This window comes from Saccostrea cucullata, unplaced genomic scaffold (assembly GCF_032062105.1).
Source record: "Saccostrea cucullata isolate Sc308-1 unplaced genomic scaffold, CSIRO_AGI_Scuc_v1 ctg112, whole genome shotgun sequence".
In the NCBI taxonomy this organism is placed as follows: Eukaryota; Metazoa; Mollusca; class Bivalvia; order Ostreida; family Ostreidae; genus Saccostrea; species Saccostrea cuccullata.
The window spans coordinates 236305-262813 of NW_026939726.1; the positions used below are offsets into that span (position 1 = coordinate 236305).

Below are 26509 nucleotides of genomic sequence, written 5' to 3' on the forward strand. Positions count from 1 at the left end.
ATTCACGAGAGAGAAAAAAATAATATGTCATTTACAAAAAAAAAACTCTTAGTTTGCCATTACTATCCTTCTATAGTAAAAAATCCAGCTATAACCCTTCTTTGTCGAAATTTCCAGTTCAATCAAATATGGAGATAACAAAAGATGATCAAGCTCTAATTTGTAATCAGAATAAAATGTGTATACATGTAGTTTTCTGATTTAGTATACATTTAAAAAAACTTTTAAGTGTTCACTTTAATAAATGTATTTATTTAAAAACTACTTTATAGAATGGTATGAGATTTTCAAATTATTACAACAAATAAGTCTTCTCAACAAGTGTAGAAAGAAAATCAAATATCACCGATGAAAATCAATGTTTCGTGACGAAGCTTAAAAACAAGAAATGTGTACTTTTCGGCACGTGTTTTGTGTAAATAGAATCCTTTTGTGACCATTATCAAAAAACTGGTTTCACTATAAAAGCACAAAACATTGGAAAAATGACCATTTAGATAGAAGGGAGAGCCGTTGGAATGTTGATATCTGGACCATCCTTGCACCACGTTTTACTCACTTTTATTTTAGTGTTTAATTGTCCTAGATATTACCTTTCAAAATTAACACCTTTAAAATAGATTTTTCTATAGGCGGTGCGTCATTTTTCTTCGCCAATTTATCACAATTTGAAAGCTTTGGACAAAATTTAACCAAACCGGAAGTGACCTTGATCTTCGTCCGAGGCCAAAATTTCGCGTCACACCAGATTAAAAGGGTGTTAAACTGTCCTGAAAAAGTCTTAGAATCATAAAAACAAACAATTTCAATCGTATGAAATGATAAGAAATCGGTGCTCGTGACTATCTAATATCGGCTCAAGCAGGCTGAATCATCCCTAAAGCGGTGCACTTACGTGCTAAACGCCCAAGGAGATTGACAAAAAAGGCCTCTGTTTGGTGATGCACTGATCTGAATCCCATTGAACACATTTGGGATTTTTATAAGGAATGTCAAACCCCCTCCACACAATATAAACGGTTTGGAAAAATCTATATAGTAGATGTGGCAGCAGATGGGTCAATCTCCTAGTCAGGGGTACATGGTATCCTACAGTAAAGGATGTCTTGCAGTAATTAGAGCGAGTGGTTGTCTTACTCCATAGAGATTATTTTGTGTGAATTTTCATTATGAGGGTACATCATTTCCTTCACACTTTGCTTAAAATTCTGACAAGATACTCTCATGAAATTTACGCAACATCGAACTGAAAGATGCATCATTAATCATGAATTAAAGAAATTATTTATTTTATGCATTTGTTCTTTAAAACTTGAAAAATGTTAAGTGAACACTTAGAAGTTTGGTACAGTGTACTATATTTGCCTTTTTGTGGCTATGTATCTAATTCTGACTGGATTATTAAAAGGGCACTAAAACTAGCCTAGTTTTTTTTAACACGATCACTAAGGACTATTTCTTAAGACTTTTGTTGTTTTGGTTCCATGTAAACGATAAGTGTTATAAAAACAGCCAGTTCCAAAACTATCTCTGGAAAATGTATTATGGAACCCTGGATAACAACAATGAAATCTCTTTAAACATGATAATCTGATTTTCTGTTGTCCTGAAAATATTAAGTACTTATCTAGTGCTTAAAATTTCCAAAATTTCTCTAGAGTAAGTTTCAGAAGTAAACAATCACATTAGACTTACTCGTTTTTCGCAGGGCAAATTGCTGCACAAAAACGATGGAAAAAACCTCTAAAATTTCAAATTTTGTGTAAATCCATATGGCACTGCCAAGTTTAGAAGGTTTTAGCCGTCTAGGTTGGTAGTATTATTTCCGTTTCCTAGAAACTACATTTTCATGTTTGAGTACCAATCACCACCACCAAAAATATTAGTACCCAAATATGTAATGTCAGTTCATCAAGTAAACGTAACAAAAGGAAGAAAAGTTTCTTTATAAAGTTGAAAGTTACATGTATTGGTGTAGAATTATAAACAAGTTTTAATTCTCATTCAAACCTGCTAACTGTAGGATCCGTTCCTCAAAGATGCTGCCAACAGTTGCAAAATACCACCCTATTGGAGAAATCGGTGACAAGTGTTAATTGTCCTTTTATTGGGTTCACCTGAAACACCGGACAGGATGTCTTGGCCAGGCTACTTGTAATTAAACTGTCTACTTCATTCCATGCCTTTTATCTTTCAGAGAGATCAATCAAAAGTAAATACGTCTTCGGATTTATATATTCTTATTCTTCATTAACAAAAGGCTAAAATTCCATGTATCCATTTGAAAAGTACTCCCACGAATTTGTCCAGTTGCTGAACATTGCTTCGTCTTTTATCATTCTACATATTTAAAAGAATTTTTTTACCAATTTAGAAGAGAATGATTGTAACTGTTATTTGCCTCAGCATCGCGGTTCTTGGACTGGCCTTTGGTCAAACTCCTGAACAAGTCCAAAGTCTTTTCCGCAATCTTTTATCAGGTTATGACAGAAAAGTTCGACCAATTGCAGACCAATCGTTCCCGGTGGTTTTGGATGTCAGCTTTAATCTTAGAAGTATCATCAGAGTTGATGAAGTGAACGAGAAGCTTGAAACCTCGGGATATTTATCAGTACTGTGGGAGGACGCGATGCTTACATGGGACCCTGAAACTAACGGCGGAATTGAAAGAATTTTTTTACCCCAGGTTTGTATCACTTTATAAATCTATCGTTAAAAAAGTCCAACTAAACAATATCATTTCTTATCTGAGCATAACAAACATGTTAAGACGCCGAAGACGGCATCAGGTACAATAAGGGAGTAATCATCGATTGTTCACCATCCGCGAGGACCTTGTCATAATCGGGTACAAAGGAGAAATCTTATAGTAATTTAGCATTTAAAAACAGTTATAAATTGTATGAATAATGTCATCCAACATAAGATCCAAATCCAACTCTGAAACACATGTGTCAAACTCTATTGATTGATTGATTGTATGTTGTTTAATGCCCCATACCTTGTGACATAAATATCGAATTTAATGTACAATTGTATGAATGAAAATGAATATTATACATTCATGGACTCTTTTGATTGTGAATATGGTTTCTTATTCACAGGGAAAATATAAATATTGACCATGGGAAAGCTGCGAGTCCACAATTGTTTTATTATATAGTTAGGATTTGAATGAATGTGACATTGAATGTTGCATGATGATATATTTTCTTTAACGAACTTAAGGTATATTGCTGCATAACTAAAAAAAGTTGACGATTGAAAAGTTAAAATCAGCTCGTTTGTCATAAAGCTTTTTTGTTAATTTACTATTAACGTCTTTTTAAAGTAAAGTATCTAAACATGAAACAGATGTGTTAGACTCTGTAGTATCTATTATTTCAAGTTCACTGGGATAAACTCCAGTATTTTATCGACGTAAGAATAGAAATAACCATTGTTAATTGACAATACGCCGTCGATATATCTAAATGTCGATTTGAAGACCACTGTAAAGTATCAGTCACATTATCCAGCGATGGGGTATACGATGAGAAACCGATGTGTTTTTTTTTTGATAAAATGGCCTGGTTGCCGGTGTAACGACGAAAAGTGACCCCCGTAGAATATTGACCGGGGGTCATTTTTCTACGTAGAAATTTGACTCTCTGGTAAATATTCTACGTATAAAAATGACCCACTTTTCTGTAGAAATCATGGCCTTGGGGTCATTTTTCTCCGTGTGCAATGTAGAAAATTGACCCCGTAGAATAATGACCCCTTGTCATTTTTTGATGCAAAAACAATTCGTTTTAGAAGGAATATTCTTGTTTGGCGAATGCATACGGGTAATATCAAGCTGCCTTTTGCAAAGTGTTAATTTCTGAAAGCTTTTAAGCTAAAATAAGGAAATCAAAGCTATAAAATACCTTACTTTAATGATACATACTGTTTTATCCCCACTAAAGGAAAACGTTATCAAAATGTTCTAACAAAAGGCTATAAGAGCAAAGATACGAGATTTCATAGAATACGTTTATTATACAGTAAGTTTCCACAGCTGCCATTTTAATCTTAAAAAGGTTCTTTCTAAATTTCCAGTTCGTTTGTACCAAACCAAATCTCAAATCTCTGTGTGCGAAGACGCAGAGGACTATGGGTAGTATAGGTCATTTCTAGCTGGTGTCAGAAAAAAGTTTCCGTTATCAATCAATTATAAATCTCTTTGATTTTATCTTGGATACATAATTTTTCAAAAGCTTAACGTTTTTTATCCCTTCTTTTAAAACTGGCACGAAAAAGGGTTCCAGCTTTAGAAAATTCGAATATTTGATTTTCTTTGAATGAAGTTTCAAAATTCTCTTGGAAAAAATAGGGATGATTTAATTTGTAAAAATAAGTACGAAATTAAATTGCCTCTGACCTACATGTATAATACAAGGGAAACAAAAAGTTATTAGCTCAAAGCCTATAAAATGTTTTTGTCGTTTGCTAGTGTCAACTAAACCTTAACAAAATGGGAGTTGTGGTAAAAACTGTGGTTTTGGATGATTAACTTAAAAAAAAGACGTGCTCGTCTTTCCAAAATGGGCGCATACATTATCGTTTTGTCCGTTCTATCATGTTTTCTACCAATAGAAAAAAAAACAAATTTTGAATGATGAAAAAGTTGTTGCTTTACATGTTATACTTATGCCCCCGTAAACGAAGTTTCGGGGGTATATAGGTTTTTTACCTGTACGTCTGTCTCTTTGTATATTTGTCTGCAAAAACTTGAACCTTGCCCATAACTTTAGACTGGGTAGGACTATGGCTTTCATATTTCACAGGTGTATTTTTGTGACAAGACCTTTTCTATGTACAATCATGTTTGACCTTTTGACATTGACCTTGGCGTTTGACACACTTTTACACAAGAAGATTATGGAGATACGAACAGTATTCAATATCAAAGTCCATAAAACAATACAAAATAGGAGCAGAGCAAACACGGACCTCCGAAACATCAGAGGTGGGATCAGGTGCGATGGAGGAGTGATCATCCCCTGCTGACCGGTCACACCCGCCGTGTACTCTTTGTCATGATCAGGGAATAACGGAAAAATCCGCCGTCAATTCAGTGTATGAATAATGAACTAACAATTATTATGAAAAACGTCAGTCAGCGTTTGACCCAATGATAAATTGTATTTGCTGACAAGGTCATTGTATTGACCATAGAACTTACGAAATGATTACTTTATACGAGACTGCTGGTATTCTTGTTTCATCAACTTGTTTGTCAATAATTTACCTCGTTTTAGAAATTGTTCATACGTAGAGGATGCTATGGCATATCGAATCAACTGAGATATATATACACTCCGTATGCATGTGATGAAGGTATATCGCTGCATAAGCAAGGGAATTTGACGATAGAAAAGTTAAAGTTATCACATTTATCATATAGCTTGGTTGTTAATTACCATTAATGTCTTTTTCAAGTAAAATATCCAAAAATGAAACAGATGTGTCAGACTCTGTGGTATCTTTCATCTCAAGCTCACCAGGATATATCGTATCGACGTAGGAATGAAATTACCATTGCTAATTGACAATACCTCGTAGATATATCTAAATGTTGCGTTGAAGGCCACAGCAAGTGTTTTCTTCTTTTCACGCATTAGAATTGCACAAATTCAGCTTCATATGAATATAAAAAGAGATCTGCTAATAACAGAACACAATTGCTACCCATGGGAATTCCAATAGATTGTTGGACTACCTTGTCTTCAAAAACCACATAGATATTGTCAATCAGTAACTCAAGCATCTCTTTCATGTCAACTGCGGAGTACTTGTGTGTGTAACAAGAATGGAGTTTAACTAAATAATTTGGAAATGACCAATGACCAGGTAAGAAAATTTAAGAGTTCCATTTTTATTAAAAAAAAAAAAAGCAGCTGTCAATGATATCAAAATTCCTGGTTCACACCACTTTTTGAATATATTGTTGCGCAGTACTCTTGAAGTTTTTCCTTCACTACTGTCAATATTTTACTGAGGAGTAACGAAAGAGGTTTGGTTGAACATTTACTGGAACCCGCAATGTGTCTTTGTTTGGAATCCAATATATATATATATATAGGATAATTCAAATTCATTTTGGCTCTGTAGAATATTAAAAATATTTAAAACTGACATATAATTTTGAAGAATTTCTTCCTTAGGAAGGGAAGTATGAGTATAAGTAGAATTACTACTTGTAAATTAAGTACAAATTCTTCTAAAATACAATTTAATGAGCCTCACAAACGAAGACAATGTTGTCACCTGGTTTGGCGGCAGGGACCAGTACGTACTGATCATGTAATCTATCTAATCTTTATTTCACTTCTTGATTATTTAACACAGAAGGATAGGTAGTTTTCATATTGCCCCTCAATCTTTTAATACGCGGCTTTAACATGGATCTGATATATTTAATATATTCTGGAAAAAAATCTACAATCCACACTTTTACTTTTGCATTAACGTTTGGACGGTATGTGCTAGGACTGTGGAAGTAATGGCATGACTAAGACTTCCTTAATAATTTGCAAAGGTAGTGTCTATAAAATTTCAGAAGAAAGGGGTTGTAACAGCAACTATTGGTCAGGTGTCTGTGGGCTAAAAAAAAGTGTTCAAAAGGGATTTTTAAGTTCTTTTTTTAATTTTTAGATATCACTGAAGGTCGAACTATTATTCACTCAGATGTATTTTTTGTGCCAGTTTTGGAGGAAATTTTTAATATCATTATAAGAACGTTCTCTATGTGTATGGTATTTCCTGTATATAAAGGAAAAAGTATAGTACTATATGGAAGGTAGTTAAAAAGTGTATATTTTAAAGCAAAATAATGCATACAGATGTATATGTTTTAAGGTAAGAGCTAAGGTAATTGGATTTATATAGTTAAATAACGTTGCTTTTCTTGCTTCTGTGCTATGTTTTTGGATTTGTAAAAATTTTCAAAGTTTATAGTTATCAGAAACATATCATGCCATTTCGGAATAAAACCTTTGAGTGATAAAAAACACCTTAAAATATAATCATAAATTTATGCTCCTGAATGAATAAATATTCATTGGGATTCTGCAAGCCAAAAATATATCCATACCAGATAAATTGATTGTGATGCTACTTTAAAGATATGCAATTGAATATATGTTGGAAAGGATTAAAGTACATAAAAAAATTTCCCTTACTTGCATTTGAAAGTATGAAAAATATCAGGAGACACATATACAAGGTTTCATTGTATAAAAAAGTAGGGGGTCAAATTTCTATGGGGGTCATTTTTCAACGTGTGTGGAGTCGTAGAATTACTGGTCTGGAATGTTTTTCTACAGTCGAAAAATGACCCTACTTGCCGTAGAAAATTGACCCAGGGTCACACGACGAAGTGTGACCCCCTGGTCAATATTCTACGGGGGTCACTTTTCGTCGTTACACCGGCCGGACACCTGCAGTATTCGGACGGTGACTGAGGCCATATCTAAAACGAGGTAAATTATTGACAAACAAGTTGATGAAACAAAAATATAAGCAGTCTCGTTTAAAGTCATCATTTCGTAAGTTCTATGGTCGATACAATGACCTTGTCAGTAAATACTATTTAACACTGAGTCAAATGCTAACTGACATTTTTTATACTAATTGTTAGTCCATTATCTATACACTGAATTGACGACGGATATTTTCGTTATTTCCCGATCATGACAAGTAGCACACAGCGGGTGTGACCAGTCGGCAGGGGATGCTTACACCTCCATTGCACCTGATCCCACCTCCAATGTTTCGGAGGTCCGTGTTTGCTCTTCTCCTGTTTCGTATTGTTTCATGGAATTTTGATCTTGAATACTGTTCGTTGTCTCAAGGTTGTTTCATGTAGGCATCTTTCATTTACTTGATCTTGACCTCAGTTATTAGGAATGAAACAATTTTATCTTTTTTGCTAGGACATATAGCTTATCATAAGTATCAATAATACATGTAATTTTTTGTGTTGAGAGGATATTTATGGGCATTATAAATATACCTGTTATCCAAGCTATTCAATATTCTGAATAACAATTGTTTAAACCAATAGTAATAAATGTCATCATCTGTATCTTCATTTTATAGAGTACCATTTGGATACCAGATCTGGTACTCGGTAATGGATTTAAAAAGTTTGAAGAGTTTGGAGGAAGCTTTTATTTTGTAGACATTTTGAGCTCAGGATATGTATTATGGCAGCCTTTCGAAGTATTTGAAAGTCACTGCGCCATCGATACAACTTACTTTCCGTACGATAAGGAAGTCTGCGGGATTGAATTCCGTATTTGGAGTTCGACCGTTCATACTGTAGATATTCGCATATCTTCTGAAGGAGTCGATCTTTACGGTTACAAGGAAAGTGGCGTTTGGAAAATAACACATACAGAAGCTAAAGTAGGTGAAGACACGGAGGGATCTAAGGTCACATTTTATCTCCATATGGAGAGGAAGCCTCTATACTATGTACTCAATATTATAGTTCCTATCTTGTTTCTCGGATTTCTCACAATTCTTGTTTTCGTTTTACCCGTTGACAGCGGGGAAAAGATGTCCTATGCGATGACTGTCTTTCTCTCGTTTGCCGTTTTCCTCACCATCATCAATACCCAACTACCCGTTAGTTCAGACAGTACCTCTGTTTTAAGTTTTTATATTTTACTTCAGATGTCGATGGGCGTATTGATTTTGGTAATCACGGCCTTGCAAATTCGTCTGCACCACAGGGATGCAGCTGTTCCAATATCCACAGCATTTGTAATATTGGTGAAGTTCAAAAAATGCATGACGTGCTCAAAATCTTTTCCATTATCCAAAAACGCCGTTGGATCTCTGACGACTTTAGATGACCAAGCAAGTAATAACCTAGAAACAAGTTGCAAAAAATGGCCAGAGAAAAAAGTTGAATGGAAGGATGTTACAGCTGCTTTAGATTTCTTTGCTTTCCACTTCTTCCTGATTGTGTATGTTATTTTAACGTTCATTTTATTTCTTTTAATAGCATATTAATGCTGATATTATTCTGTTTGAAGAAAAACCATTGGATCTCAAATGGAATTTAATTTTCAGTGAAAACAATAATACATATTAGTATATGTTACATTCTAAATATTATTTAAGTTTCGTTATCTCCTTTTCATTAAACTACAATGTATTTTGATGTATTTTGATGAAAAATAATATATATTTTGTTTTATATTTGCTTTTAGATATTTTTCTGTTTGCTTTTAGAAATGATAAAGAAATATATATAAAGTTCACTTCAGGTTTATGTTTGCCTTTCATTCTTTCGATACTTTACTTAGTATCTAATTTCTCTTGCTGTTAGAAATAATAATTTTTTTTCATATATTGAAGTGTGAATATTTGCTGTCCGTGTTGTTTGAATTTTTTTTATTTCCAGGAGAATATTTATTTAGTCATTAATTAAATGTACACATCTCACAATACTTTGCTTACGTTAACATGATAAAATGCTGTTTGATGTTAACTTAATCTTACATTTTTAAAATAATCCCTTGACTTAATTTTTCACAGAATTCATATTTTTGATATTATGACAGCAGTTGAATGATAAGGGTTCCTCTTTATTTTAGCCCTTTTAAAAATAAGTGATTGAAAGTCTTTATTATCATCTACATTTATATTACCAGTCACGACGTGTCCAACATGACTATATAGATTTAGGGTGAAGAACATGAAAACGTTGGAGAATTATGTTTTAGATGAACGATTTCTAGGCCCTGTAGAATTTAGAAGCAAATGTTGAGGTATATATTCAAAAGAAATATAAGGTTTGGACTTAATTTAAGTTGAAACATGGTGGAATACAAGACTGAGTCTATGATTTGCAATATCAATAATCACAGATTCGAGCCAGTATTCTGGTGTAGAAGAATCCATATATGGACTTTATTTGACTTTTTCAAATAGAATTTTTGAATCTGTCAAATTGATAGCGTAAAGTTTGGTGCAAATAAAAAATCTTATAATTATAAGATTGTAGTGAGTCAAAGGAAACATTATGTTTATTCAGGACCGATACTGTAGACTGAAAAAATTCCCAACACTATCAACATTGCCATTGTATTCATATAGAAAAGCCGTACCTATATAATTTTCTAATTCCATATTCTTCTTGTTCTCTACGAAAAGGTATATTCAGTGATGTGGAATTTGTTTTCATTGATAAGATAGAATGACAAGTTAAATTAAAGTGAGTAAAAAGAAGTTGTGAGCCTCATTGCTTATTTGAAAACCATAATAATTTTATCTCAACTGAATCCATGGTTTCACCAGCATAGATGATCCCACATAGATTACATTCTATTCCGTAGACAACATTAGAAGATTTGCATATTAATGATCGATCTAAAAAAATCTTTAAATAATACAAATCTGTGAACAGGGCATTAACACGGATGTTTCATATGTGGGAACAGGTGACTAGGATGGGTAAGCATCATCTGTAGACCAAAAGATCCGCTATGAACCCTATGGATTGATTATGTAGATGGAGCATTCCACAGTCGAATTCAGTTTCAAATCAAGTCAGCCAAAACAAGACCAAATGACAAATGACACTTTACGAGATATTAATATTTGTACGAAGGAAGACCTTTAGGTCACAAAGAATTTGACATCGATTTACTAAAATTAACCTTGTTTACAATAAATAAATACTTTTACGAATTTTTTTTTCACATTGAATTGTCTACAGATCTTTCCATTAAGGGCCCGATCATAACGCGGACCAAACGGAATCTGTTACCTGTCAACAGTAAACGATTATGCCTCCATGGCAACTAATCCCACCTCCAATGATTTTAAAGGTCCGTGTTAGCTCTGCGTATACAGCATCAGTCAACAATCGACTCAATGATAAATAGCAATCGCTGCATTTGCAGCATAAAATACATAATTTGCGATATGCTGCCTTTGAACGAGATTGATTTTTTTGTTTTTTGTGATATCAACTTATTTGTCAAAATCTTACCTATTTTTAAACTGCTTCCGGAAAATTGTTCTCTCCCATAGGTCATTTTAATTAAATTGAATTGATTTTATATGATAAAAAACGAAACCATATAATCATGCGTTAATAATTTATATTAATCAAAAAACATACAATTTCATTTCCTTTACAAAGAGATTCTCCTATAAAAATAAAAATGCTAACATATGCCAGAATCAGATGTGGACACTGAAAATAATTTATTTCATTTAAAAAATCGCAAAGAGATCTTCGTGTAAATATCAGATCCGCGTCCTTACATTCGTCATTATACATTCTGCTCATGCATTCTGTGACCTAAAAGAAACATAATAAATAGTATCTACTTCTCTGTTCGAATTGTTGATTTTTAATTTAGTGAGCACACCCAGCCGAATCAGTTTACAAGTAATTACTGTAGTACTCATTAGTGAATATTTTTTATTTAAACTTTATGATATTAAGATTGTCAAAGCAAGAAAACATTGCACGATGAAAATTACATATGCAGTATATTCTGAAAAAAATTCACATGTATGTATTATTAATATAATGTTCAGTACCGTGATATAATCTGTCATGCAGCAAGTATAGACACCAAACCAGTATAATCAATCCGGTGGTAATTGTAACAAGTACTCTATTTTAGGAAGAAAAAGTACAATGCATCAACAAAAACATACAAACTCACAAAACCAGTTTCATATTAAAGTATATCTGAAACAACTTACATGGGTTTTTGGATGGTGTTAAAAGCACAAGAAAATCTTTGATGGTCTTCCTCTATAAATATAAGCTATTGAATGATGACATGGTTTTAGTTAATTTTATATTTCAATTTAAGATATTTTAATCAACTTCAGTTATTAAAACGGAAAGTCATACCTGGTTGCTTTCTCTGTTTGGTTTCATTTACTTGAACCACGCTGCAAATTTAAGAAATTGTACGAAATGAGTTTTTTACCACTACATGATTTGTAGAACTTTTGAAGAAGCTTTTTATTTTTAAAATATTTCGTAGTAAAACTGAATATTTGGTTGTTATATACATTTTTTTCCTAAGTTGACTATGAAAAGTATCGTACGGAAAAAAAAACAGTTTAATGAAAATGCATTAGAAGAATGGCAGAGGTGCATGGGGGATAAAATATCTAAGGGGAAGGGTGGGTTTTAAAAAATCACATCGTTCAATTTACAGATTCAAAAGGAATATTCTAGCAACCGCATACAAGAAATATCAAGAATTTTTTAAGGACATATTTATGACTTCAATGAAGCAACTGTCATCTTTGTATGTAAAAATAATCGAAAAAGAGATATTTATGGATAAAATGCAATAAAGACAGTTGATTAACCCCAGTAAAAGGTTTACGAATTCTTTCATAAAAAGAAGACTTTATTTGTTTTCTGCTTGTCATGGCCATTTAATAATTTTAATTGAAAGATTATATGGCAGCAAGGTAAAAAATAATGATAGAAATATCTTAAATACAAGTGAAAAAACAGTACCCCCCGGAGAGCTAAAAAATTACCAAATGGGAGGACAAATTAGCTCCGCCAAAACAAGAGGCTGGAAAGTAACAACAGCACAAATTTGCACAAATTAGGTACAAAAAATATAAGTTTGAAATGGGACAAGGGACATAGTCGCATGACCCATCCTCTGTTTTGTTAAAAGCACAAATCGTGCACAAAAGTACAAATCGCACCAAATAACCAAATTGGTAAGTGAAAGGCACAAATTGCGCCTTCAGATTGAAATTTGAAAATTAATGCAAATTGCATTGAAAATGATATGACTCGCACACTACTCATGACAAGCATGCAGAAATGTTCACAAAACAAAATTACACAATTGATATCATTATTCAAATTTTAAAATTGTTTTTAATAGTTGTCCTTTGTCTAATATGTGGATAAATGGGATTTGACCCAAATGTACCACAAAAGCACATGCACTATTAATCCTATTTCAACTAAATTTGCAAGGCAATTTATCAATTATTTTGAGGCAAAATATGTGACCATATATGTAATAAAAGTTTGTGGGAATTAAGTAAATGTTATTTGAATTGCAAAGTTGTGTCATAATATAAAAATATATATGAAGGTAAATTTACAACAATGGTCTTATGTAAGATTTGCAGGCTGCTGATGTAGGGTTTTATCACCTTTACACGTATCAATATACAAACATATCGTATCGAAAATTTACTTCCATCATGCATTTTTTCTTCTAATTCTGTTAAAAAGACAACCCAAAGATCATATTTCACTAATTAAATCTGTTAAATAATCATTCAATTTTTTAAGGCAATAACACAGTTTTTAGAATTATTACTAAAGCATAGACAATTTTAATTTAAAATGTTGATTTTACAGTCATTAAAAGTTTTGATTAAAAAATCTTTGCGTCTGCTTCGTTCAATTTACAGATTCAAAAGGAATATTCTAGAAGACATGCGCATACAAGAAATATCAAGAATTTTTTAAGCACCGAGCCCGATGATTTATGACGTTCAATGTTAAGAAACTAAGAGTTATCTATCTTTGCATGTAAAACATTAAGCTACACGAAATAACCAGGTTTATCCATATTGGATAAACCCCATTATTAAAATAGAAAGTCATACCTGATTGTTCTCTCTGTTTGGCTTCATTCACTTGAACCACGCTGCAAATTTAAGAAATAGTACGAAATTATTTTTTCCCGTTAAAAATCTATCCTAGTAAAACTGAATGTTTGGTTGTTATTATCTTTTCTGCTAAGAAAAGGTTAATGAATAATCATCATGAAAAGTTATTGTACCGTTTGCAATTGCACGGGTCATGTCCGATAAATCCTCTGGAAGAATCACATCTACATCTTAGTCTGCAACCGGTCTTCGGGAATGTTGTGGAAAACGCTGCTTCTATATTAATTTTCAAAGCTTTGTATAAAATGTTTAATATTATAAGGATAATCAAAAAAGATATTAATCATTAAATGTAATAACTACTGATTTTTTAATATGAAGATTTTTCTTTATAGTAAATTCAAAAAGTGAAGAAAAAAAATAAGTGATGGACATCTTTAAAAATAATACCTGGAGGACAATTAACTTCAAAACAAGGGACTGGGAAGCCAGAATTTGTAGAATCCAATAGGTAACTTTTAGATGGACATGGCAGACAAGTATCCTCTGTTTTGTTCACTGAACAAGTTCGAACGTATGATCCTACGGTAAAAAAAAAAAGAAAAACATAAGAATACTATTCTAATTTGCATTCATTTCTCATTCATTTTTTTCATATTTGTTATTTGTCTACCAATTAAGGCTCTACAAATGTACGACAAAAACTAAATTTCAACCATGTTGGATTTATCTTGAAATTGATTGTCTGGGTTTTTTTCTTAATTTATTTAATTTTTGTGTACAGGTACCTGGAGAACATGTTACACCTTTACAGCAAACAATGGTCCCATTCTGTCCATCATGACGAAATAAACCCTCTGGACAATCAGCAGTGGAGAAAGTCTGGAAAAAAGTAATTCATGAAATCTTTAATCTTAACTACAGCTCGAGTAAACTCAACATGTTTGATATTTTGTTCTTAAGAAATGATGTTCGTAAGAAATGCTAAGTTAACTGAAGATGTGAGGATAGCAAGCATTCATGATCGACAGCTTTAATTTTTGTTTTATATTACCGGTATGCTGTGACGCCTTAATTGTTACTCCATATTCTAAGAATAGTCCCTATTCTAGGAAGATGATCTACTGGTTGGTGCTGAAGCTGAATATTGTACAATAATAGTTGGACAACACAAATGATAACCTACCATGAAAACTGTGACGATGAGAGTAAGTTTCTTAGTTTTGTAAGGTTTGAAGACCTTCCGTCGGACGAAACTGACATTAAGGATCAAACAAACCATATCAAACAAAACCTGTAACAAGCAAAAAACTTAATGTTACAAAGTAACAATTCCCAATAAAATATCGAACGTGATTCATTTCAAATCAAATACCTTGAGGACTATGGCGGAACATACTATCTTGGTTAGACTTCCAGAAGAAAGTAGAGACCTACAGAAAAAAGTGCATATTTAAAGCAATGTTTGTTCCAGCTGTTTAGTAAATTAAAATTAATTGTTCACTGAAAGTACCCATGGATGAATTGGAGTGTTATAACATTCAAATTTAATTTTTTTTTCCTTTCTTTTGTTTCAGACATGCTCAAACTGCGTATTTAGATATTTATCACTTACAACAATTTAAATCCATTGTTGTGTGTCGCCAAAATGCCTTTAAAAGTAAACAATATGCACAACAAAGGTGCTACTGTAGTTTTTAACCACGATAAATTCTCTCCAATGCAGAGATTGTCGTTCATCTTCTTTTATGTTGCTGAAAAATATTTAGTGAAATAAATATTGCGTGATAAGAATGGCATGTATTTATATTTATACCTGAACTGAATTCTACTTTCGTTTTAAAATATTTGAAAATAAATTAAAAATAAAAATAATATACATACAGGTAGCTTTAAGATTTAAATTGATTTTACCAACATATTTTATTCATCTTAATATTTATCTTATTTGAAGTGTAAAGATACTTAATATTATATAAATTAAGATATTGTTTTAAATTTTATAAACATACCTTTTTTGGGTCAGGTATTTCCGAAGGTATTATATATAGATATAGATATATATAGATATAAATATATACGTAATGCTACACTGGAGAAACGCAACAGAAAGAAAAATACAAAAACAAGACTACTTTTAGTGATTTTATTTAATTATGATTTTTAAAAATATCTTAATCACAAATAAAATTAATGTCGTGTGAATGATGAAAACGAACGCTAGTTTTTATTTCAAGTTGTCCATTAATTGTTAATATTCTTATTAACAGACATATACAAAAATCAGAAAACTGAAGAAGATCAGATTCATACTGTAGTAGATTCCCCACATGAACATTTTGATAATAATGAAAAAGGGGAAAATAACGAAAAATGATTAATATTTTTAAAAAAAATTGTTGACGAGATATGAAACAAATAAACAAACAAAAAATGTGTGGGACTAAAGCACAAGCACGCTCGACCATGTATACATGACGGCATAAACATGTATTTTCAAATGATGCACTTATGAGATATTGAAATATATTTTATAAAAAATGTTATAAAGATAATGAAATAAATAAATTGTTTATCATTTAATCTTGTTTTTTAATGTGAACAAACACTTTCATAAATCGGGCTTTTTTGGAAATTAATTTAAAGTTTCGAAAGAAGTAAAAGCACAGGAACATAAAATGAACAACCCAAGTTAGTTTGGTAAAGTATCGTACATAGATTATGAGATTGAGCTCTTAATATTACCGGGGTATTATAGACAACCGTTTATTCGGTATTCATTGAAATTTAATTTGATAAGTAAATTAACAATTAAAGAAATGTTTCATTTGTATATAAGTCGTTAAATGTTCAGATATTTAGTACTATTTTTCTGTAATAATAGTCTGAGAGATTTCATTTTTTCAGCTGATATACCAAATTCAAAGCAATAAAATTCGAGGGTCTATGAAAAAGAAAGTTTTGATAGAAACTGATATGTCTGATAAAAAAATAAAATAGATATAATTCCAACAATCTTTCAATATTAAAAAAAAAAAATCAGCCATAGTTATCCATTTTAATGAAATCTGAAGAAAAAAAAACAAATTTTCAAATTTTAATTTCATATTTGAATGAAAGAAAAATTGTCTATATATTTGAGTATGCGATGACATCCAAAGTACCAGTATATTTCAATGTGTATTTCATGGTGAGCGAGAGATACCTAAGCTTCTTTGGTTTATTAATTGACTGATCAATGATATTATTGATTTGAATAAATTAATAATATTTGAAAAATTGATTTGATTGACTGATTAATACATTGATGCATTGAAAAAATGAGTGATTTATTTATCTTTTAGATAAAATCCAAAAGCTGAATACATATCTTTATATGATAATTATGTAGTCTCATTGATTTCATTGACTAAATCTGAGTTGAATTATAATTTGATTTTTTGTAAATATTGTCAGATGATGTGATTTTAACAATGAATACGAGTACTTTGTCCTACCGCTGAATGTTTGTGATGACTAAAGCATGCAAAATCGTTGGTAAATTTCAGATTTAATTCCCCAATTCCACATTAAGCTGCTTTTCCTGTTAGCTCCCCACTTTACTAAATGTCGATAACCTTATGAAAGAGTTCAATCTTGATAACAGCGTTTAATCATAGGGTATTTTAAATTCTTCTTTCCCATCAACTGACAAATTAAACATCTCTTTTTCCACTTAAAAAGTATTCACATGACTTACCATGCTGTACGTAAAAATATTTTGCCTTTTATAGTTCAACAGTTTAAGACAATTCATTATTAAATAAAGAATGACTGTGGCGGTGCTTTATCTCACTATTGCAGTTCTTGGACATGCATCTGGACAGACTCCTCAACAGGTTAAAAGTCTTATCACTGATCTGTTCTCTAGCTATGACAAGAGGATCCGGCCGGTGTCTGACCAGTCATTACCTGTGATTCTGGATGTCAGCTTAAACCTCATCAGCATCATCGGAGTAGATGAAGTGAACGAAAAACTGGAAACCTCGGGATATTTAACAGTACAGTGGCAGGATTCCATGCTTACATGGGATCCTGCAGTTAACAATGGCATTGAAAGAATATTTTTGCCTCAGGTTGGTATACACATGTATTTCAAACAACGAAACGTTAAAAATAAGAGTGAAATTCATACATTTCTGCTCTCTGGATTCATAACTTACTTGCAAACATTTTACTTTGTATCAAGATTTGTAGGGGATAAAAACAATACATGTTTCACTTAAAAAAAAACAGTTTATTAAAGTTTTGGTATTTCAAAAGTTAGACAGTATTGCTCGACCATTAAACCCATGAGCTCTCAAATGATAACTGCCATAGTAACTTGTTATTCTAACCTTATATTGACTCTAGATTTTTGTCTTTCAGAACGAAATTTGGAAACCAGATCTAGTACTCGGTAATGGTTTTAAAAAGTTTGAAGAGTTTGGAGGAAGCTTTTATTTTGTTGATATTCTCAATACAGGCAATGTATTATGGCAGCCTTTCCAGGTATTTGAAAGTCACTGCGCCATCGATACAACTTACTTTCCGTACGATAAAGAAGTCTGTGAGATAGTGTTCCTTGTTTGGAGTTACACCGTTTTTGATGTGGAAATTCGTAAATCTGCTGAAGGAGTCGATCTTATTGGCTACAAAGAAAGTGGCGTTTGGGAAATAACACACACAGAAGCCAGAGTAAGCAAAGACTCGGTAGAATCTAAGGTCACGTTTTCAATCCATCTGAAGAGAAAGCCTTTATACTTTGTACTCAATATCATAGTTCCTATCCTGTTTCTCGGATTGCTCACAATTCTTGTTTTTGTTTTACCCGTTGACAGCGGGGAAAAGATGTCGTATGCGATGACCGTATTTCTGTCTTTTGCAGTTTTCCTTACAATCATCAATACCCAGTTACCCGTTAGTTCAGACAGCACGTCAGTTTTAAGTTTTTACCTTTTACTTCAAATGTCAATGGGCGTATTGATTTTGGTAATCACGGCCTTGCAAATTCGTCTTCACCACAGAGATGCAGCTGTTCCAATATCAAGATTGTTTAGAATAATTGTTAATTTCGAACGATGCTTAAAGTGCTATAAGTCTTGTCTATCATCGAAGGCTTCTACATCTCCTTTAAAATCAGACAAGGAGAAGCACACTGACAATTCTCTGGAAATGCCTGGGGAAATTTTACAGGAAACCAACGATTGTGAATGGAAGGACGTAGCATCCGCCATAGACTCCTTGGCTTTCTGGTTCTTTTTGATATTGTACCTTAGTCTTACGGCACATTTATTCCTCTCTATCGCAATATAAACTCAGGAAAAACTGTCTAAGTGTATATATTCATCTGCAATTTGTAATTCTTATATCGTGTTGAATGTGAAGAAAGTTCTAATGTTTCATACTTGATTTTTCTTGATACATGTGTTCATTCACGCATGTCACTGACTTTGATATGAAACATTTTTCCATGAAAAAAATCTTATTTCAAGAGAATGAAAATAGAAGCTTGGTATAATTTTTCCTCAAAAATGGGAAAAGGGTTAGAATACAAAATACGTAAAATGGCCCTTTCTTTTCATTTAAGATAAGATTTGGATTGCAAGGGGAGGGGGGGTCGTGTTTGTTTTTATTTTTAAAAACAATTACTTTCAAATAGATTTAAAAATTATATACAGTGATTTAAAAAGAACAGGTTACACATTTTTTATATATAAAATTTTTATTTGCATATTTTTTATTTCTTTATTTTTCATCATAAAACAGAAATATAATGTAGTTTTATACTACAGAATTAGAAAATATACAAGTTATTTATGGCTAATGGGCATTAAATTGAATAGGCGCTATTTGAAATAGAAAAATTCATATCATCTATATCTTATAATGGCATTTTTCGAATACATTACGATTCGTATCCTTGCGAATATAGCATAATTGTATATACATGCATATAGTTTTCAATGTTTTTTTTTTTTATTTACCTTCCCTAAATGTTTTTTAACCTCAAAATGTATAATTTTGTCAAGATATTTTACCGTTAAAGGTATAAAGGAGTGAAAGGTTTGAAATAAATTGAAGATTTATATTTTTAAAATATCTTATGAACAATGTCATGTACTTTTCGCAATTTCTAAAAGAAAGAACGTGAACATGGATGCAATGTAAATCTAATTCAATTTAGTATCATTAACTTTTATGCAACAAGAGTAGAAAAATGTTTTGTTTTTTTTTACGTTTACTTAAAAGATTTAATGAATGAAATGCACTGCGTATAAAGCTGCGTATGATTCACTGCGCTTAGTTTGTCCTTATAGGTGAGATTGTTGACAAATTAGGAGAGGGGGATGCGAAGGGTTCTTGATAAGGAGAAAAATTGTTGAATGCCAGAAGGAATTTGTGTACCGGAAAAATGTTATATGTTGGTCATTTCAGTAGCATCGCTTTTCATTTTCTCTAGGATTAAATATGGAGACAAGGAACAGGATTCAAGCTTTGAATCTATCTAAACAATACAAATGGGAACAAAGCAAACAGGGACCTTCAAAAACATCATATTTGCGGGATCAGATACCATGAAGGAGTAAGCATCACCTGTCGATCGGTCACACCCGCCTTGTGCTCCTAAATTGATTTATATTCGGTATATCGAATCATTAATGTTAATGTTATTTGAAGTATGCTAACATTTTAGTGAGGTGTAAAGGAAGAGATACTAGAATCAGCAATGTATTTTTGTTTGTAAGAATTTTATGTAGTTTGAAATCCAGTATAGTATGAGTTATCATATATCAAGAGTTAAACATTGAACATGAAAGCTGTAATTCTTTTAAAAGATCACAAAGAACTTCAAATGGCTTAGACATGGAGGTTTATTCTGACACGACCTTTAATGCGACTTGATCAGAGAGGATAATGCTCTGACAAAGATGGTTGAGCAATATTGTTCCTCATTAATAAATTCGCCATTTTATTTTAAGTTTATCCTCCGGTCGTCGTCACGACGGGTGATATATTTTAATCTCCCTAAACTTATTTACACCTATAATTCGATAATAAAAGTGACCTATATAATCACTCAATCATGACAAGTAAACAGCCGTTCATATAAATATCAAATTTTACTTCATTTTTCCTGCAAGAAGTTTAAAATAACAAATTTTTTTTTAACACAAAGTGAAGAATTTATTATGCTGTTTCATATGTAAACAGTGCAGCTTTAAAAACATTTTTTCTGAAGTTAAGAATGAAATACATGGAGATAATTCAAGTCCATCAAACAATGCAAACAAGGACATCTAATACAACAGAGGTAGGATCAGGTGCCATGGAGGAATGAGCATCACCTGCTGACAGGTCACACATGCCCTGTGCTCTTTGTCATAATCGGGAACTAAGGAGAAATCCGCCGACTAATAGGGCGTAAATAATGGCCAAACAATTAGTATTGAAATTGTCAATCAGCATTAATTGACATGAAGATAGACTGTATTTGCTGATAAGGTCATTGAATCGACATAGAACATACGAACTGATAAATTTAAACGGGACCGTTGATATTCTTGTTTCATCACTTTTTTTTGCAAATATATGATAATTTGCCATGAAAATTGGGTCCAACTTTCAATTTGCTTCGACGCCTATACGTTGACATTCTTGTTTCATCAACCTGTTTGTCATAATTTTTTTAGAAATCAATCATACTTAAACAGCTGTTAAAGCATGCTGCATATCGAATTAATTGAGAGATATGTAAATCTCATTTGCAGGTGACCTGGGTACATGTATATTGCTATATTACGTTTAACATACAGCTTTGTTGTTAATAGATCACCTTTAGCGTCTTTTTCTAGTAAAATATCCAAATATAAAACAGACAGTGTGTTATCTTTCATTTCAAGCTCACTGGGATGTATCGTATCGACATGTGAATGGAAATAACTATTTTAGTTGAAACGAGATAAAGAACACAGCAAGTGTTTTCTTCTTGTCATGGATAAGATTTTAAATAATTTCTGCTTTATATGAATACAAAATAGTCTTCTGACGCAATTGGTACCGATGGAAATTCCGACAGATTGTTAGAAGACATAGTCCAAAAACCACATAAATATTGTCAATCAGAAACTTAAATAGCTTTTAAATAACAACTTTAAAGTGCTTGTGTGTACAATCAGAATGCTTTAACAGAAAAAAAATTGCAACTGACCTAATGACAAGGAAAGTAAATTTTCGAGTTATATTTTTATTGAAAAAAAACAGCTGTTAATTATATCAAAAAGTTGGACTTTAATTTATCGCAGGGAATGGTTGTATGTAGACTTAAAAAGTTGTAAATTTGGTCTATAGAGGCTACTTTATGTATCAACAATTACTAATTCGATGCATGCTATTGACAAGCAAGTTCTTGAAATAAGAATATCAGTCTAGATTAAAGTCAATATTTCGAATGTCCCATGGTCGACAAAATGACCGTGTCATCCAAGTCAAAGATGAATGCAGACTGCCTTTTTCATACTAATTGTTAAGCCTTATTTACACACTGTTTTTTTCTACGGATTTTACCTTTTGCCCGATCATGACAAAAACTTCATGACGGATGAGACCGTTCATAAACGTGATGACTTCAACTTTTCGACTGTCACCTTCCCTTACTTGTGCAGCAATATACCTTCATCGCCTGCGTACGGAGTTTAAATATCTCATTTGATTCGATACACAAGAGCATATGAACAATTTCAAACGAGGTAAATTATTGACAAACAAGTTGATGAAACAAGAATATCAGCAGTCTCGTTTAAAGTCATCATTTCGTAAGTTCTATTGTCGATACAATGACCTTGCCAGAAAATACAATTTATCATTGAGTCAAAATGATACTTATTGTTAGGCATTATTTATACACTGAATGACGACGGATTTTTCCATTATTTCCCGATCAAGACAAGGAGCACACGGCGGGTGTGACCGGTCGGCAGGGGATGCTCACTTCTCCATGGTATCTAATGCCACTTCTAATGTTTAGGAGGTCCGTGTTTGCTATGCTTCTATTTTGCATTGTTTTATGGACTTTTGATCTTGAATACTGTTCGTTATCTCCATATGTTTCATTCGGAAATCTGAGGAATGTCTTTATTTTTCTTAATTTACACGGAGATTTACCTCTTCTTGGTGCTAATTGTTCATTCATATACACCAAACTGTTCCCCCTGGAATGAAAAAAAATATTTGTATCTGATTACAGTATGTAATCTCTGAATGTGTAGTCAGTATTTAACCTGTAAAGTCGATTTACATTATTGGTTTGGACATCAGGCGTGGTCAAAAAAAGTAATCTCCTCTGCCTGTTTATGTAGGTGAGGGTGTGTATGTGTATATGTGTGAAATTATTTTCATGTTTTTACCCTTGCATTAAAAAAAATCCAATCAAAAAGCCCCCAGTGAGGATCGAACTCACGACCCCTGGTTTACAAGACCAGTGCTCTAACCACTGAGCTATGGAGGCATATATATAAGGTATTTATCCTAACAAGAACATAAGTACATTTATATCGATCAGGAAACAGCTGTTTCTTCTATTCTTTAGCTTAATAGTATTACTTATCAAATCGATTCAAAGAAAATAATTTAGATGAAAGAAAAGCTACTTTTTAATTCTAATACTTCAAATGTTACTTGAAATGTTAAGTATGGTATGGCTAAAAATAAGGTTTAATTATGAATTAATTAAGTCTTTTAATTTTCAAACAAAGGCTGTGAAGGAATATTTTTTGCAAACCGTGTTTAAATCCATTTTTTAATGCCGATAAATAAATGAATGAATAACCATTTTAAGATTTGTGCCGAGAAAATTTATATTTTACTTGCTATAATTTCTATTCTACTTTAAGTTATCAGGGTATAAGGGGTCTTTTACGGAAAATGTTTGAAATTTACATTGAACGTGGATATATTATATTCATAAGATAGGAGAATATCTGAGAAGAGTAACAGATAAGGTATCTTTGTTGTACAGGTGTAGATAAAATCAAAACGCTGGTTTTTATCTTCCTTGAAAGTTTGCCAATGTTTACAGTACATGTGAAAATAAATTGATCTACTGTAGAATTTCAATGCGTTATAACTCCAAATGTTCCCTCGTCGAAATTTAAATATGAAGAATCTTGAAATTAAAAAAATGATAATAAAACTTGTATAATGATCTTTTAAGCACTTGTAACATATTTGGGTCATATTTTGAAGTATAATGTCAATAGCTATTGTGAATGTTGGAAATGACGTTAACATATATGTAATATAAGATTTCTTTTGTGCAACAGTCAAATCAACTTAAACAAATTTATGTCGATCTGTACTATCATGATTTGTGCATTATTAAAAGAAAAAAAAAGATTTATGTTTAAAATGCAAATATTTTTATTGGTTTTTAAAAAAGACTTCAATTACAAGTTGAAGATAACAAACAGTAAGAAATTTCAAAGAATCCAAAAACACCATGAAAAGGGCATAAAACACGCACCCCCGCAATTGCCTATGAGAAGTAAAAATCACGCAGCACCCCCTGTTGACCAAATACACCCGCCGTGAACCCACTGTATTAATTTTGTAGATGGAACTTCGTATTTAATAATTTTTTTAATTTTTTTAAAAAAAAATTTTAAAGTATAAAAACGAAGGTCTTACAATTGGTATGAAACGCATCAGCCAAAATACGACCCATTGCTACAAGGTCATTAAAAAGAACATAGAATTTACGAGATGCCTTCTTTACATGCAACCTATTGAGATAGCGAACAGTATGCAAGATCAGAAGTCCATAAAACAATACAAAATAGAAGCAAAGCAAACACGGACCTCCAAAACATCAGAAGAGGGACCAGGTGCCATGGTGGAGTGAGCGTCCCCTGAAGACCAGTCACATCCGGCGTGTGCTCCTTGTTATGATCGGGAAATAACGGAAAAATCCGTCGTCAACTCAGTGTATAAATAATGGACTTAATTTTAGTATGAAAAACGTCAGTCAGCATTTGACTTAACATTGTATTTGCTGACAAGGTCATTGTATCGACTATAGAACTTAAGAAATTATTTCTTTAAACGAGACTGCTGATATTCTTGTCAACTTGTTTGTCAATAATTTACCTCGTTTCAGAAATTGTTCATACGTAGAGCATGCTCTTGTGTATCGAATTAATTGAGATATATGAACTCCGTATGCGGGTGATGAAGGTATATTGCTGCACAAGTAAGGGAAGTCGACGATAGAAAAAATAAAGTCATCACGATTATCACAGACTCCGTTGTTAGATTACCATTAACGTCTTTCTCAAGTAAAATATCCAAATATGAAACAGTTGTGTCAGACTATGCGGTATCTTTTATCACCAGGATACTTAAGTATATCGTATCAACATAAGAATGGAAATTACCATTAATAATTGACAATACGTCGTAGATATATCTAAATGTCCAGTTGAAGGCCACAGCAAGTGTTTACATGAAGTTTTTAAAACCTATGCAACATTTATTTATTTGTAAGTATGGCCTACCTCTGTTTATATAATGGCATTACTTAGGGCATGCTCTTGAGTATCGAATAAATTATAAGATGTTAACACCATTGTATGCAGATGATTAATAGTTTATTACATTTTCAACAGTGAAATACTGTAATTTATCCATTGAATAAAAGTGATATCCTGTCACAGTGTGAAAGGATATCAAAATGATATCCTGTCACGGTGTGACAAATATCAGAAGTGCGGGAAAACTCTCGATTCTCCTTCCGATAACAAAGAATGTTGTAAAAAATTACTCCTTGGTCCGTTAGAAAATAAATAAACCATTCTTACATCGAATAAAATTGCCAAAGATTCGCCAAATATGCTGTTGAAATCCTTGTTTACAACGTTTTCAATCTCACAACACTTAGCTATGACGTCTCAACTGCTCAACTATGACGTCATGTACATGTAGCCTATGACTGCATTAGAAAAAGACAGAGTAAAGGGAAAAATCTTGAAAAGAAAATGTAATAAACAGGAAATTCAATGTTTTGTCGTTGAATATGGAATTTATTTCACTCGTGAGACAGGATTTTTTGATATTTTCACTCGTGCTTCGCACTCGTGAAAATATCAAAAATCCTGTCCCACTCGTGAAATAAATTCCATATTCAACGACAAATCATTGAATATCCTCTATTTACATCTCCCAACTTACAAAATATTAAAATATTGAAACAATTGGAAGCAAAGAAAACAAATGTGTCAATTGAAGAACGCAACCATTATCGAGTTCTTCAACTGACAACATTTAAAGTCTTTAGAGACTTTAGAGACCAGGTACGGAGGAAAAGTGGGTAATTTTAAGATTTTTTGAGTTTCTTGAGTTCATGATTTCTTTCGGGTACTGAGTATATGATTAGAACATGCTGTGCTTATATTTTATGCACCATACTTATCACTAAATAAGCTTATTGGACTTGTATCTTTTCAAACATTTCATTACATTTTGAAAGTTTCAAAAATTGTAGTCTATAAAAGATAAACTGAGAGCATATGAATGGGAAATGAAACATTATTTTGATTAATACAGAAAGATACGAGAAAAGCACCAAAGAGTTAATCAGTTTAAAAAAAATAAATTTTAGTTGCTTATTTCAGTGAGATGCTTAACCAAAAAGAGTCATTAGGGTTTAGGAATTATTTAAACAAACTTGAAACATGAGTAACACACGTATTGTCTGTAGACTACTTGTATTTCAACAAATGAACAAAAGGGGTGCTTTCAAATAGGTTTTGCCAGTAACTCCGTTGCG

At 32.2% G+C, this 26509-nt stretch overlaps 3 protein-coding genes and 1 non-coding gene across 4 annotated transcripts; 2 read left to right on the forward strand and 2 right to left on the reverse strand.

Annotated features, from left to right (window-relative positions):
• Positions 1–2380: 2380 nt before the first annotated feature.
• Positions 2381–9158, forward strand: LOC134253810 (acetylcholine receptor subunit alpha-like). The gene is made up of 2 exons (XM_062736404.1): positions 2381–2686; positions 8128–9158. The coding sequence occupies exons 1-2, from the start codon at positions 2381–2383 to the stop codon at positions 9046–9048; spliced, it is 1227 nt and encodes a 408-aa protein (XP_062592388.1). The 3' UTR covers positions 9049–9158.
• A 1971-nt stretch (positions 9159–11129) lies between these two features.
• Positions 11130–15445, reverse strand: LOC134253755 (uncharacterized). Its single transcript, XM_062736335.1, has 10 exons — positions 15284–15445; positions 15044–15101; positions 14855–14962; positions 14457–14550; positions 14119–14250; positions 13842–13944; positions 11918–11958; positions 11764–11815; positions 11596–11672; positions 11130–11350 (listed from the first exon to the last, which is right to left on the reverse strand). Exons 1-10 carry the CDS (start codon positions 15406–15408, stop codon positions 11322–11324), a joined length of 819 nt encoding a protein of 272 aa, XP_062592319.1. The 5' UTR covers positions 15409–15445; the 3' UTR covers positions 11130–11321.
• Positions 15446–17251: 1806 nt separating this feature from the next.
• LOC134253770 (acetylcholine receptor subunit alpha-like) lies at positions 17252–19003 on the forward strand. Its single transcript, XM_062736356.1, has 2 exons — positions 17252–17783; positions 18076–19003. Exons 1-2 carry the CDS (start codon positions 17478–17480, stop codon positions 19000–19002), a joined length of 1233 nt encoding a protein of 410 aa, XP_062592340.1. The 5' UTR covers positions 17252–17477; the 3' UTR covers position 19003.
• Positions 19004–23121: 4118 nt separating this feature from the next.
• Positions 23122–23194, reverse strand: Trnat-ugu (transfer RNA threonine (anticodon UGU)). Its single transcript has one exon. It is a non-coding gene; the product is annotated as a tRNA-Thr (tRNA).
• Positions 23195–26509: the final 3315 nt, after the last annotated feature.